Source organism: Talpa occidentalis, unplaced genomic scaffold (assembly GCF_014898055.3).
Source record: "Talpa occidentalis isolate TD23 unplaced genomic scaffold, MPIMG_talOcc4v2.1 talOcc4.7, whole genome shotgun sequence".
Classification (NCBI taxonomy): domain Eukaryota; kingdom Metazoa; phylum Chordata; class Mammalia; order Eulipotyphla; family Talpidae; genus Talpa; species Talpa occidentalis.
The window spans coordinates 55835395-55852232 of NW_023605083.1; the positions used below are offsets into that span (position 1 = coordinate 55835395).

The following is a 16838-nucleotide window of genomic DNA, read 5'->3' on the forward strand; positions in this document are numbered from 1 at the left end:
AAAAGGAAATCGATAGATTTGTGTTTTTAGAAAAAGTGCTCTAGTGACAGTGGGATACTAAAGGGATCGAATCGATCAGACTTGGAGTCTGTCTGATTGTGAAGTGGTCAAAGGAAAGCTGGGAGAATCGGGCAACTTTTCAATTTCTGACTTTAATAATTGCTTGGGCAGTGGTGTGATTTTTCAGAGAAGGAAGTACTCAAGAAGAGATTTCAGGAGGTGAAGGGAGACATTGGTATGATTCAGATCTGTAAATCTTGAGTATGAGATGCCTGAAAAATATCTAAAGGAAGAGACTGGAATATGAATTTAGAAATAAGGGTCTGAGGTTCAAGAGAGAGGTCTGGACTAGACTCTATCAGTGAATAGTATGTAGGTGGCCATTGAAGCTTTTGGAGAAGTTCAGGAGAAAGTCAAATCCAGCACTCAAGAAAGAGATTTATGTAGGAAATAAATATTTGAACATATAAGAGAGAATTGAAAGTCTGGAGGCACATGAGATCCCCCAGCACAAACTGAGAAGAAAGTGCAAGGCTTATCTAGAATGAGGTGTGCAAATGGGGAGACCTAAAAAAAAGAGACTTGAGATGAGATTCAAAAACAAGAAAAACAACCACAAAAGATAGGAGAGAAAGCCAAGAATAAAAATATTGACTTGGAGTGTCAAAAGCATCAAATAAGTTTAGGATGGAAGAGTGTTTGATAACTTTTCAATTGGGAGGGTTTGAATGAGATCAGTTTGAGAATAAATAGTACAGAGAGCAAATGAAGTTAACCCCTAGGTTATCAGAATAAAAAGGTTAAAAGACTGGGTAATAATTACAGGCAGTAATAAAAAAAGAGTTTTTATCTTTTGTGATTTATTTTGTTTATTTCAAATGTTTGAGATGGGCTCAGAAGCAATGAGGATAAAGCAGCTCAAGATTCAGAAAGAAAAAATAATAAGGAGCAATATTTCCAAGGAAGACAAAATAGTTTACAGTTGAGAATGAACAGAATTCTGCTCCAAATCTTTACCTGCTGTTTCTTTACCTATTGTTGTGTTATGTTACATTTATGTCCCTCTACTCACCCAGTCTTTAAGTAATAGATTATTGTAGACTCAAATGTCAGGGTTTCTATTTATGAGATTTCTTTAAGTTAAATTCAGTCTTTCATTCTCAACTGTTGAGAACTGATTCATTAATAAATTCATCTTGAGTTCATCCAGAGTATAATATGTCAGTCTTCCAGTTCACATTTCTCTCAGATTCTCAACGTCACTTTCCTCTCAGATTCTCAAGGTCACATTTTGCAAAATTCCTGGATATAGTCTAAGTAGACCACATGATCTATTTACCCTCTTTGCCAATCTAATAACTCCATCAAAGAATGAAATAAGGTCAGTTTTAGATGACCTGACTCAAGCTGATGAACCCATCCTGGCTCAGAGTGACCGATGCTTCCTCTTTTAAAAGCAAAGAAAGTTCCTCTAACATCCATTCTATAATCATGCCCAAAATAAACTTACAATTTATTCATCATCATTAGTGATGCTTTTAATTCTTTTTTTAAAAAAGATTTATTTATTTATTTATTTATACAAGAACCAGGGTACAGGCCAGATGCACGGGAGGGTGAGAGAATTCACCAGACAGAGCGGGGAACAGAACAGGCAGACTGACGAAATACACTGCTGAGGGGAGCAGCAGGCACGGCAGGAGAAGTCTGTCGGGCCATGCGGGACCCTCTCCAGCCAGCCAGGATCTAACCGGCGTTGCAGAGACTGCAGACAGCTTCACAGCGCTGTGCTCAACCGCCTGCGCCACTAGGGGAGGCCCGATGATGCTTTTAATTCTTATACATCCCTTTTTGAAACTTGGAAGTATAGTTGTTCATTTCTAACCTTCCTGCTTCTCTTTCATTCTCAGTAATTCATTATAACTCTTTAAGTTTCTCCATGTCCTAGGATATGATTTCTCTTGAAAGGGTATTTAAAGTCCTTACCAATAACTTTGTTCTTTCCTCAATCACTCCATACATTTGGGACCAATGCAATTCTTACTTTTTAAATCCTGGTTTTTTTTTCTGTAGACAGAGAAGATTGACATCAAGAATATTGAAAAGTCTCCTCTCTCAAATATCATAGTTTTTCAGACTAGACATATGAAAATGAGACATTAAAGATCTTTTGAACTTTATAAAAACCAAATAAGTAGAAACTGACATAAAATACCCATTTATTAAAAGTCAGTCACACATGTAACTGAGATTTATTCAATTTTCACTGTTCAAATTGAGATTTTTTTTCACTATTATGTAAAATGTTATAAATAATCTTGATAAGGGCCTCCCTGGTGGCGCAGCGGTTGAGCGCTGGGTTGCGAAGCTGCCCGCAGCCTCTGCAGCACTGGTTCGATCCCCGGCCGTCGGGCGAGGGTCCCACATGGTGCGCAGACCTCTCCTGCCGCCCGCTGCTCCCCTCAGCAGTGTACTTCGTCAGTCTGCCTGTTCTGTTCCCCGCTCTGGTTCTGGTGAATTCTCTCACCCTCCCGCTTCTGACTGTACCCAGTGCTTGTACAAATAAATAAATAAATTAAAAAAAAAAAATTGAAAAAAAAAAAAATAAATAATCTTGATAATTTCTATGGAGGCCTGTATAAAGTTTATAGAATTTCTCCAAGATTATGTTTAGAGTATAGTTCAACATTAGGAATAGAGTTTCTAGAACATGGGATAATGTACTTGTTTAACTTTACAAGATAATACCAAATTGTTTTTCAAAGTGTTTTTCCATTTTGCATGCTCACCCTCAGGGTTAAAGAATTCTGTTAACATGATCAGCAATGCTTAGTATAGTTAGTCTTTCCGGATAGTAAGTATACTACCTGAAGATATAGTGTAATCTTAACTTACACTTCCCTAATAATTACAGAGGTTCACATCTTTTCACATTTATTTACCCTTTGTGTTTTCTCTTCTATGAAATGCCTATTTAGGTTTGTTTTGCATTTTTATATTTCATTTTAACTGCATATTAACTGACTTGATGTAGTTTTAATAAGTTCAGGACGCTAATATTTCATTAAGAGTCTATAATCCCATGATCCAAAAAATAATGCAGTATGTAAACTGAAGAACCTCTCCTACTAACAGCTGTGCTGTGCTCATGATCGCTGGTGGCCTTTTAGTGTACTGATTTTTCACAGGCTTCCTGGTGGAAGCATGTATCTTCCAGATCCAGGGTTCTCATTGGAAGATCTTCAGGGATTAAATTGGCATGATTATTGCTCTTCTACCTCCCTACCACTCAGTCTCTGAAGATGAGAAATGAATAGACCTCCTCTTAAATTTATCTATCTAAAAATATCTCTCCTGATTCCCTGGGAAAGACTTCCTGTCCTCCTTCATAGAAAAATAGAACAAGCAAAGTAAAGGTTTGCTAAGCTGCTCTTAGCTCTAGTAGCAATACTAGCAGTTTTCAGAATCTATATTTGGAAGCCTTAAAGGGTGACAATGTGAGTGAGGTGTCAGCTGATGGGGCTCAGACCAGCACCCTGACTACACACTCTTATTGTGGCAGCTCTGACATTTATGATGCCATGAAAATGTGAATGCATCATTGAAATGATCTTTCACCTATTAGATTCTCTGTCCTCTAGTGGGCATTGCAGGAGGTGAGAAGGCAGAAGGGGCAATCAGGAATGAAAATATAGCCTGTGATGAATGAGTATTGATTACTTAATAATATAACAAACTTCCTAAACCATTTTAGCTCAACATGTCTGGTTTAAATCAAATGCTGTAAATGTGTCTTCAAAGTAATTTCACATTTCATTGAAAAAATTTCCATTGACAAGGCAGCCTCAGTCCTAAGAACCCTAGTATAATGGCAGAGTATTTAGAGTGCTAAGTGACACAGATTTGCATTGTGCCATGATCAGAAAGATTTTAGGTGGAACAATCATTTTCAAAAGGAACAAAAACCAATCCAAAAGGATGAAAGTGAGAAAGTGAGGCTTAGATTACTTTGCACAACCTCCAGTCTAATATGCATATCCACAGACATGTTTTTTCATAAAAATCAAGAGATGATGGGTCCTTCTATCATGTGTATTAGAATAATTGTTCCTCTAATTCAAATCTCTAAGAAACTTTATGCCTGCTCTTATCTTAGTTCAATTTAGGGAGAACATAAGAATAAAAATGCTGTATCTGCTCAGTGTCTGCTTCTCTACATAAAATTGTCCAAATGACTTCAAGCTCTGCAAGTATGTGGTTGACCATATAGTTATCCCTTCCCGCCCCTGCCGGTCACCACCATTCTCCCAAAATTATAGTTCTTAGCTCAACATTAGGTCCTCTCCAACTCAATTCTTGTCACCCCTTCTTCAGGTTCCTTTGCTCATTCCATCTTCCCCGACAGACTCCTCTTTACTCCATTTGTGCTCACTCATTAAGTGAGCAACTCATGTCTCCCAAGATGTGTCTCCAGACATTTCACTTGGATGTCTGATAGGCATCGTGGAATGTATATGTTCAAACTTAAACTTCCTGTTTTCCCCAGCCCCAAACCTTCACATTTTATGGCCTCCCCCACATGGAGAGATTCTTCATCTCATGCCCTTTTCTCTCCCTCAAGCCTGACATAGAGTAGTTTATCAATAAAAGTCTACTGAATGAATTACTTTCATTCATTCCAGTAGTTGAAAACTAAACTGACAATGCACAGTATGTTACTTCTATTCTATTGTGAGAGAAAATTTAAATAGGACTTTATGAGTGTGCTCTGGAAATGCAGTAGCACAGAAACATTAGAGGTGCCCTGAGTCCCTGGAAGCTGACCTATAAACAAACCCTTGTACAAGCTCTGATTCACTGTGAAGTGAAAGGCCTTGCTCCTGTCTAGTACAGATTACCGTCAAGCTCTCCCTCTTCTGTCACAGGCTTGATTGTGCCACTTTCCTGCTCAAAACCCTTCAACTGTTTCCTTTTAAGTAGATAATACTATGTTAACTTCCTTCACAGGCCATGCAAAGCCCTCCTCCCTCGAGTTTTCAACCATTTCTCTTCTCTCATCCTGAAGGAGGGTCCTTGATACACCCAACATACTAGCTGTAAAGGTGAATCTGGCCTCTGAACACAGTGTCAGTCTGAAGTCCTTGGCTGGAAATCACAGAAATGGGACTGGAGTAGCAAAGAAGGGAATATATTTTCTCATGTAGTTGAGAAGAACTCGATGTACTAACACAGAAAGTTGGTTAAAATATGTGAAGAAAAATGCCAGCTATAGAACAGCATGCATGGTGTGATCCTATTTTATAGATTTTTAAATCTACCTATGGTTGTATATGTTTATACTCTTGAGGAGAAAAAAAAGTCTAAAAGAATAAATAAACACTAAATATTAATGATGATTAATCATTAATTTACTGGTGAGTAAAATTCTGATGGTGTATTTTTTAAATTTATACCTGCATGTAGTAAGGTGTTTTCACAAACAGCTTCAAATTTATGCTTGGTTGATGGTTCCAAACTGTCAATGCTCAGCCATCATGTACCTCTGATATGTCACCCCTAGCCTTGGGTGGCTATTTAAATTTAAATAAATAAGATGAAATAATTTTTTTTTTACTTGCAGTAGGCACATTTCAATACCTTGATGGCCACACATACCAATTGGTGGCCATATTGAAAGTTCTGCTATAGAACATTTTTATCAATGCAAGATGTTACTCCTGCAGTGAGAAACACCTGGCAAGCTCCATGACCCTAGATGCTCACCTGCTCACTTTCACTAGGATAATTGGCTCTATCTACATGCAGCTCCCATAGGTGCAGGCCTAAGCACCTGTGCAATGACAGCCGCCAGGAATTTGAGTGAGGCTCAGGTCTGGGCTCATCTGTACAGGATCTTCTAGTGTGTTAGGGAGAGGTAGAATCTTTAGAGGCAAGTTACTCAGTAATGTTAAGGAAAATAAGGAAAAGCCTTACCTAGTAATTTTGAAAGGAAATGAGAGCATTTAAATAATTTTTGCAATATTGAGATTTACCTGTTTTAATTAGAAAGAAAAACTGATTGGTTTGAAATTTGTTTTTCCATTTTTTCCCATTTGCCTAATTCCTGGGTAACTTAGCAATGCATAAGGAGAAAGAAGAATCATGTTCCTTTCTGGTAGGAAAATTAAAATGTTATCTGAAGTACTTCTGCTTAAAATTATTTGAAACAAATACAGGAAGCGCTACCTTATTTCCTTAGTTTCCTTTTTCAGTTAGAGTTTTTAATGTTTGTTCTACATAACTTACAGAACATTCAGTGTTAGTATTGTTTTCATTCTAATTAAGAGTCATAAAATTACTTCCAGTGCCTTTTCCCCCAAGTAGGTCTGTCATTTAAAAGCTTACAGTGAGAAAATGATTCTTTTGTAAATAGCAAACAGGAACTCTCAATATTAGTTATTTAATAGATTACAGTATGATTTTTAATATTTAGTAGCAACCTATTATATCTTTAATATACTTTTAAAACCATGAAACAGTATGTCCATGATTAAATGCCTTATTTTTTAAAACAAGATAATTACAACTTTTTTTGAACTGCAGATACCCTTCTCTCTCTCTCTGTCCAACACACCTATCAACATCTCACCTACCAGATATCACTGTTCTGAACATGCTGGTTTATATTAAAAACTTGAGTTTTAACCAATATTCCAGTCCTACATCCTAAACAGTCATATGTTCCTTGATCAGATTTTTTATGAGTCAACAGGATATAGAATCTCATCCACACACTCAACCAAATGTCTTTTAAATACCATTTATTTACTTGTGCCGACCTGGGGTTGTACATTTGAAGTCTCACTTCACTTAGGGCCCTACAAATTTGCTGGAGGGAAACACGGGCAGGGGTGGCTACACAATAGCGCAAAGGCCAGGATGATGCATGGCTTGCTCAGAGCGCTGCTGTGGGAACACAGGAATAAGCCATCATCATACTGCACAGGTGGCCAAGGAGGACTTGAAAGCACTCATGGGCCTTTAGTGTTCATCTAGGCCAATGTCCATCCACTTCTGGGTTCTTCTTCACAACATCTATACCCAGTGTCCTATACTTAAGTATTCTGAATAGTAGATAACACATTACACACCCTCCTCCTCCAATTAAGTACAGCATCAAATATACCATGAAGCCTCTAAGAACAAATCCTATGACAGAGAAAGCATAATGGTTAACAAATTTCTTTTGTAAAATATTTCTATATTCTTTTTAAGTTAAGTGGATCGGGAGGTTGAAATCCTTACACAAGTTACCTTTACTTGGAACTTCATACATTAGGATTTTAATGTGCATCTTATAGCATGGACAGGTCAAAAGAACTAAGAAGAAAGTTCTCTTTTTTCTTCAGCTAAGCACAAGTCTCAAAATGATCTGTTCAGACAAATTAGACAGCCATCCTTCAGGCACAAAGTCAAGCCAGTCTCCCCAGAGCCAAGTCAGTGTTCAGTTAGAAGACAAAATCTGCGCTTACAGTGATTCAAATACTGGGCTCAGGCATTTGCTTGCGATGTCAGGTTTTCTCACAGTGGCTGTGTCTGCTGATTAAGTCCATATCTCTTTCGCTGAAAACCTCTTTGGATTATTAATGCAGGAAATTTTAAAGATTGCAAGAAAATTGCATTTCCTTTTGAAATGTTGGTATAAGTAGTTTCTTCAACTGGCTATTTAAAAATTGAGAAGCCCTCAGCCTCACAGATTAACAAGATTTTCCTCTTCTATTTTCACTCAAACCCCCTTAGACCTACTTATTCACTTAATAAGCCTGTTGCCTTTGCCTTGACTATCAGAAATGACACTAGTCTCCATTTTTGTGAGTAAGCTAACTATTCCAGTGCCTGGGCAGTCATATTTCCAAAGATTCCCATCAGTGTTTTTGACAAGACTGTATGGTATATCAAAGGTTCAGTTCTCACATCCACACCTTTGTCCCCTTCCTCTGAAAGAGGAAAGTGACGAACTATAGAAATGATTCCTGAAAGTATAGAAAGAAGAAAGTGATGCCTTCCATATTAGTGTCTAAATACTCCATTCAAATTGCCCACTTGTTATCCTTTTAACTTATTCAATGATGTTCATTCCTACAATGAAGTCAAGCCTGAGACTGTCAAACCCAAAACTTGTTCCATCTGAGTCTAAATAACAAACTCCTTTGAAGACAGGGTAGGTGGTTTTGACCATGACTTTATGGACTGCTATAATGGCAAACTAATTGCACTAAGTGAAGCTAAGAGGATTTTTTTTCCTTTTAATATTTTATTTTATATAATTCTTACATCATTTTTCATTTTTGCACAAAGTATGCATTTTCATTTTGGTTGTATTCCCCATACAATTGCACCCCCCTTATTTTGACCCTAATCCTTCCTCTCCTCCCCACGCCCCGTAGTTTGTCTCTGGTTTATAGTTGCTTGGTGATTTTGATTTTTTCTTTATTATAGTTAGTCTTTTTCTTGGTCCCTTATTTAGGTTTTCTAAATTCCTGCTATGAGTGAGACCATCTGGTATTTTTCTTTTTCTTTCTAGCTTATTTCGCTGAGCATGATCCCTTCCAGCGCCATCCATGTTGCTGCAAATTGCATGTGCTTATCTTTTTTGATTGCTGAATAATATTCCATTGTGTATATGTACCACATCTTCTTGATCCAGTCATCTATTTTGGGGCATTTGGGTTGTTTCCATAGCTTAGCTGTTGTAAATAGTGCTGCTATAAACATAAGGGTGCAGGTGCCCTTTTAAATAATGTTTCTGTGTCGTTTGGGTAAATACTTAGGAGTGGAATTGCTGGATCATATGGAAGCTCTATCTTTAGTAGGTTGAGGAATCTCCACACAGCTTTCCATAGTGGTTGGACCAGTTTGCACTCCCACCAGCAGTGCAGGAGAGTTACTTTTTCTTCACATCCTCACCAACATTTGTTGTTGCTAATTTTCTTAACATGTGCCGTTCTCACTGGTGTAAGATGGTATCTCATTGTAGTTTTGATTTGCATTTCCCTAAGAGGAAATTTTTAATAAGGTTAAAAGTAAATCCTAAGAAACCCAAGTAGCATAGTTTGGCTACTCATTAACTGAAATGAGAAACTAAAGGAAGTCAGAATGAAAATTATTCTTTCTCGCTAGGTCTTATCATCTCTTGGTTTTGCATAGCCACTTCATTTTTTTCTATATATTCTGTTGCCACTTTTCAAGATTAAAACAGTCACACAAGGCTGCTCTGTAGTTCCTATTGATAGATTTGTATGTCCTGAATTCAAACTGGTTAACAAAGACACATGAATGTCAGTAAATTTCACTTCAAGTTCATCAGAAAGAGCTCATGGGTATAACTTGGACCAGGTATCTACCCTCAGTCCAGCCAGGAAATCAGTCTTGTAATAGAAGCAAGACTGTTTAAATGTGCAATTCCTAGAGAAGGGTGGCCAGTGTCTGATGGAAATTTTAAATGATGTCAATTACTGTTCACCCCTTATGCTGGTATGATTTATTTTTGGCAATGTTCTCATTTATTATACATATTTGTATGGTGCTTTGCCATCTGCAGAGTTTCTCCAAGTTTTCTTTAAATGAGTTTTACTCATCCTCTCCAGAATGTTATGAATATCATGTAAGATAACACATTCAATATTACATAGCTGGTTATGTGATTGTCAATGAGAATCATGTTATTGTTTCTTTGGGCTTGTTTTTTATATCTATCTCCCACACTGTAAACCCCATCAGTCCCAAAAGTATGCCTGTTTTGTTAACATTTTTGCTGTTTGTTATTTGGTTTTGTCAACAACTGAGTACCCCCAATATAGGCATGCATTAGGTACCATACTCACCATTCATTTATTATCATTGCATGTTCTTTATGAGGATCCAGGAGGATTTCCTGTATGTCTTAAACTAGGTCAGAAAAAGTCCACTTAAGCATTGAATGTTTTTATCTTACATAAACTCTGAAATGTGTAACTGACCAACATTTCCTTATTTTGTGGATTACTAGACAATTTATACTCAAGATTGTAATTCCTACTCCCACCTTATGTCACATACTTATTCCCTTTCTTCTTCCTTTCCACCATCCCTCTGAGGCTGGCTTGTTGTATTTTATAGAAGTTGATAAAACTCCTCCTTTGTTGGAACAGAATGAAAATACATAAATATGCCTCATTACATCTTTATGATAAATTGTTATTAATCCATGAATTAATGAAATTGATGGTAGGAGATATCTGAATAAAGGACCCAGTCTGTAGCATATAGTTCAACCTTCGATATTGTGCTGACTTGTATTTGTATCTTGATTTCCCCCAGGCCAAATAAGTTTGTGTGGAGAAATCCTCATGCCATGAGAAACCCCTCAGTCCTGAGCAAAGTGGAATGGTTAGTCACCTTACACTAAGACCCCCCCCGGGTTGAAAGGTACCCCTCACACTCCACATGAGAGCAGCTCTCGCATCTGGCCCTCCAGCATCTGCCCTTGCCTACCTGAACATACTTGAGTGCACACACATGAACACATACGCGCCTATAGCCACTGTGACCTTCCCCCACCGTAACCTACCCCCTACCCTTCCAACTTATCCAAACTTTCCAGAGAGAAGGAAAATGTTCTTGTCCTTAGCTTGTGACCTTCCCCACTATCACTCTTTGTAACATTCAGTTTTCTCTAGTAAACAGAGGGCCTAGGGAGAAACATAGTGCTCTCAACCCTGAGAACTGGATTTCAGATATTGTTGGCTTCTGCCTTCTAAATCCTTAGGAATAATCAGGACTTAATATGTTTTTCTGTGTCAGCTTGTCATTCTGAGGAAGTGACAGCTGAGGAAAATTCCTGGTATGAGCTCCTTACCCCTCCTTAGCCAACCCTTCCCCGACATGACTGCTCCCTTCACATCGCATCTTCAGCCCTTCCACCAGACTTGGGTCCAGCACAGCATCACCATCTGCTCATGTGACACCAACATGATGGCCTCCCTCCATGCAGCCTTAAATGGGGTTGGAGAAGGCAAGGGAGAGGGCAAGTGTGCCAGCTGGCACTAGTAACATAAAACTGGACTGTGATGAATCATGGCCCAGAACAGGAAGGAAGAGGGAGTGTGTGGGTGGCTAGTTGTGTGGCATCCTCACTGCAGCAAAGTAGATCTTTCTGCTCATGGAAGAAGAATCTATATGGCGTGTCTTTTCCTGTAGCAAATGCATCAGCTTCTTTTTAACATCTTGTATCAAGAAAATGACCACTAGAAAAGCAACCTAGAAATCAGTATTCTAATGGTTCGATTTTTTGCTCCTGTGCATCTCTACCCGGCATCATTGGGAACTATCCAGGAAAGTTGGAGGCTTGCTTGAAAATGACAGGGACAGGTTTCTGGCAGCTCAGGGGAAGATGAAAGACAAGTTGACACATGGTGATGTTTCAGTTCTCTCCCAGAGGCTGCCAGAGTTCCCACCTACTTCACCACTCTGAGTCTCCAAGGTTCTCAGTTCTTTGCGCCTGTAATTGATTGATTGATTGACTCATTCCATTCTCTCTGAATGCTAATTCTAAGATTAAATTGGTCAGACAACTATTCACGATTTGTCCTATAGATTTCAAATTTAGCCGTACGACTTTGACTTTTTGTTGTCATTATTGTTAATTTTGATGTATTTGATGTTGACAGTTCTATAGCATAAAAGTTTCTATCTTTGCTTTTTTGTTGCATCCCTTTACATATATATGCATACATGTGTGTGTGTAAGTATACATACACATATAGTTACATTTTTGTGTATGTGTTTGCTTTTGTTTACTTCACTTTCACCTTTCCCTTTTTTAAAAATGGAAGTGGTAACATAAAGCTACCCAATAAAATATAATAACTTATCCTTCCTACACACAGGAAACTAGATGCCATTTTTGCGTTTCTTTTATTAAAAAAAAAAAAAAAAAAAAAAAAAAAGCTCTGATAGGTCTTTCCTCTTCTCCAAGCAAATATTTCCCAAGAGCTGATGAAACAGAGAGAAAAAAGTGTTTACAGCTACAGGGATGAGCCACACAGACATCCCAGATCCAGCCCCAGGCAGAAGATTGAGGTAGCTCTAGAAGCAGAGCTTCAAACTATTGAAATCCTAGCTTTCATTCCAAGACATTCAAATCAGCTGGCCAGGTTCCTGCCCATCAGGTGGATTCAATTGACTAGTCAAACACAAAAGAAGTAGAAATCTCATGGCCTTGACTTTGTAATCAATCTGCAGATAAGAGCACCCACTAGCAAAGGCAGCTTTCCAGCAATAATCTTTCATTCTTACAGGAAATAGACTTATACAAGTCTCTTCTCTGTTTCTAAGTGGAAAAGAAAATAACCAAATGCTTGAAAAGGCAGAGATGACTAGCATGAGCATTGGCGATTTACAAGTGATGCCAATAAATAACTTCAAGCACCAAGAAATGCGCAGGAGTGCCCAGAGATTACTGGAAATCGTGACAGATGGTGAACTAGGGGTGAGGGATGGAGGGAAAAAATGCCAGATATAGAAGAATATAATCCTTGTAGAGCCAGAAACAAATCAGATATGAGGGACAGTGAGTGGAAAGCATGATGTGTGAGTGGAAAGCATGGTGATAGAGGCAGTCAAAAGGTAAAGACCTTTATAGCAGGATCCTTAGGAGTTGGTATTGAGAGACACAAGAACCAGGAGAATCTCAAGGCTTCGTCTCCAGAGAGAAAAAACATTGCAATAGAGAAAATCAAAGGATAGGGAAGGATTCTTTAATCCAAATGACACTTAAGAAAATGATGCTTTCAGCTAGGAAGGGAGGAGTTGCAGATACCCTGTTTCCAGAGCGAAGCCTCTGTTTCACTGTTGTGGCTAAAGAAATGAATATGACAACAGATAAAAAGAGCAACACTTTCTCTCATATGGAACTGAGCTGCTTTGCCTCGCCAAGGAGCTCTGCACCTTTTTATAAGGGATACAGTTTTGCTCCATGTTACAGATCAAACACCCACCCCCAAACCCCCCACCCCCGCCACACACACACACACACACACACGCACTAGGGATCAGAAAATGTGTGTTTCTAGTCCTGGCTCTGATCCTAACTAGCTTTGGGTTACTCATCCAGGGCTGGAGTAAAGCTTTAGACTTCCTAAACACTGAAAAAGTTATGGTTTCCCCCATTTACCACTTACATCCCTCCAAATGAAACCAATTTTAAGCCATAAAAAAAAAAAAACCCTACCAAGATGTTTTCTTCCCATAATGATTACATTGATACGTTTAAACAAATCAACACTTAAAAATATTTTTTCCTCTGCTTTAGTTCCCTTGCTTTGCTGATAGATGCATAGTCTGAGCGCGAATTTAGTTTACTTGTTAGATAACCTAGTAGTGATCAGTTCTCCTTGCTGGGCAATAGTTTTCTCATCTAGGAAATAAAGATATTAGATGGGAAGATCTCCAAGATCCCTTTCTGCTAGATTTTCTGTAATTTCACATCCTCATTGACCTGTTTTCGATCTACCTTTATCATTATCTTGACATTTTAGTGTTTCCCAAATATGAATAAAAAAGGAATGTGGCATTTCCATATTCTCTCACACCACATGCCTACTAAAGGCTATATCTAACTTTGGCAAGTACCTAGGATGCTTCTGAGTCAAAATTAATGGATGATTGTTTCCCTTTTTATATCAACATTTTATGAAGGGTATATGTCTATAATAAGATATGATCATCAGCAGAGACCTTGATTTACTGGTGGAGAGCATTTTGGGATAATGGCAAAAACTTTTTAGAAAGGGGTAAAGATTGTGACCAATGTAGAATATTTGCACTGTTCTCATCCCTGCCAATTATATAGGGTGTGGTTCAGAAATTTTCCTTTAACCCTTCTAGGCTTTCTCTTTCCTATCCACTTGTTCATTCATTCATTCATTCATTCACTTGTGGTTCATCTGCCTTTAATAATTTATAATAAGGTAAGTCTGTCACTGATAGTTTATGAGATTTCTCATGAAACATTCTCACATCTACATCTTACCAATTCTTATGGCACTGTCCTTGGACTTTTCACCTGTCATGAGTGAAAATATCACTTTGGTGCCCATGCATTCTCTGAGCAGGTGACAGCAGAAGCTGGGTCCCTACCAGCCTTGTTACGGTCTGCCTCTCAGATGGGAACTGTTCATTATTTGCTGGAAGGTTTATATAACAGATGTTACCAGGCAGACCAGCTAGCACACACTCCCTCAGCCCAGAGCACGCAGAGCCAGGCACGCACACACTCTGCCAATACTGATCCCAAGAGAGCTGCCGGGGTGATGGAGGGAGTGTGCTCTGGGGGGCGAGTGCTGCTCCAAAGCCCTGCTAATGTCTCTGTGTGGCCATGCTGTATTTTCAGCTTGTCATCATGGCCGGGACAGTGCTGCTTGCCTACTACTTCGAATGCACTGACACTTTTCAGGTGCATATCCAAGGATTCTTCTGTCAGGACGGAGACTTAATGAAGCCTTACCCGGGGACAGAAGAAGAGAGCTTCATCACCCCTCTGGTGCTCTATTGTGTGCTGGCTGCCACCCCAACTGCTATTGTAAGTACAGACATAGACATCCCTCTTTGTTGTCAGATTTCCAACATTTCCTCTCTGCCTTTTTTCCTCTTTCCTCTTTTCCTGGGCATTCACCAGCAGCCTTATCAGGGGAGTCTGTCTCAGCCCAAACCCAGCGAGTGGAGCTCTGCATAAAATTGCATTCAAAAGATCTTATCTTTTATAAGTGCTTTTTGTTTTTTGGTATCTGAATTTAAATATATGTATATCTGTGTATACACACATATATATTTAAAATCATATGTGATGATCATAAATCAACAGGTATGATTAGCTGATATGTTAAGAATACTGTGTTCTTGAAAAACTGTGCTGTGGGTCATATATATTCAGAAGAATATAAATGCTGGTATTGACATAAAGGCTCAGATCAGGGTGGACTAGAAACCCCTGGGCCTGTATCTCCTGCAGTTCTGATTGAACTCGCAGAGAGGCCAGAGATAAGAGAAATCATTTGACCTAAAGTTTGCTATGATTCATTCTTGATGTCTCTAGCTCTGCTCACATTACATCACACTCAATTAAATTGCCACTTTGCTTTCATTTATTTCATTTTTCTCTCTTAGGAGGGAAAAATTTTGCCAGACAATCTTCTAGAGAAACTGTTTCAAAAGCATGAAGCTCACAAATCTGTATTATCTAATAAAATGACTTAACACTTAGATATTTTAATTTAAAAAATGGCTTCATGGGGGCATTAAAATACATATTTCTGTCTAAACATGCCAAGGTCAGATTATTTGGGATGTATTCTGAATTATCATTTCCCCTTTCTCTTCCAATAACTGCCTGCCCCAGCTCTCCCTCCTCCCCTGCCTGTCCTCTCCCTGCCCTCTTTTAAAGGTAGGAACAAAAACACTGCCTGGCATGCTAAGGAATATATAGATTGCTCATCATTCAGTTCAGGTCTGTTTGCCATGCAAATGTTTGACTTGCATTAAGATGAGAAATGGACCAGAGTGTTGAGGAGAAAATATATGGACATAATGAGTCATGGTATTTGAACTTCATTTTGATCCTTGGCCCTAAACTTCACATGCTCACCCATCAATGGTAACACTATGCAGTAGGGATTAAAGTCAGCCTGATAAAATGCAATATTATATATTATTATGTGGATTGGTTAAAAGTATAAGCTTTGCTATCCCACATACCTGGAGCCATGTCCTGACTGTGTGACTTTGGGCAAGTCACTCTATTGCCCTTTACCAATAAAAAAATGGGCAAATGTGACTGCCTACCTCAGAGAATTGTCATGAGGCGCAAAAAAAGATGATTCATACACATTACTTAACACAGGGTCTGGCGTGTACTAAGTGTTTAGAAGTAGGGAAACAAAGAACCTGGCTGGAGCCTGTTCTTCACTCTCTTCAAGATCATAGACCAACTTCTCTGCCTAGAGAGATTGAGATTCCGCTGACCACTCTGGTAGCATGGAAATATGCCCTTTCCCAGAGGAAGGTTTATCTCTGTATCCTTCTTATCTTTACCTTCTTTTTTCTCACCCTCCCAGGGATAAGCATAAAAGACACATGTCCACATACCTCAAAAGGTAGGACACTCCTCTCCCCATATTAAGCCAGGAGGCCACAATCGGTTCTGTCTGGAATGGTCAAATGGTGGTTCTACCTGGAAGCAGTGGACTTAGTCTGGAATCAGATTCTGGTTTCTTCCTATCTCATATCTTGTTCCTGTGTGTTCAGAAATGTATCTCTGAGTGATCCACTGACTTGCTAATTTAGTGCCTTTTTCACTTTCCAGTCCCAGAAAATGTCTTTGCTTAGGTTCTCCTATAATTACACTTTGTAATTACAGAGATTTAAAAAACAAAACTAAGGAAAGCAAGGGATATAAAAATTATGAACACAAAATTATTCAATCAGAAAATAATAGAAAAAATCAGGAGCTAATTATTTGAAAAGTAAAATGTACAAACCCCTGGCTAGTTTAACATAAGAAAGAAAGAAGAGGAAAAAATAAAATATAAGCAAAAATGCATAACCTTTCAAAGGCTACATCATATTTTTATTTAAATTGTATATTACAATTCTGTGTCAATAAATGCCTACATATAAATAAAATTTATATTATTTAATGAAAAGACAGTTTACCAACAATGCCTTAAAAATGAAGGGCAGCTGAATAGCTGAATAGCAATAGACTAAAATTTTCAGCTTGTCTAATACTTATCTTGCATAATAATACTAGGGGCAAATAGCTA

At 38.4% G+C, this 16838-nt stretch overlaps 1 protein-coding gene across 1 annotated transcript in view; it reads left to right on the top strand.

The window, feature by feature from the left end:
• Positions 1–16838, top strand: part of PLPPR1 (phospholipid phosphatase related 1) — a 209192-nt gene that overhangs the window by 148029 nt on the left and 44325 nt on the right. The window contains exon 3 of the mRNA XM_037494446.2: positions 14411–14599. Within this exon, the coding sequence (XP_037350343.1) occupies positions 14411–14599 (189 nt within the window). The remainder of the gene's footprint in view (positions 1–14410; positions 14600–16838) is intronic.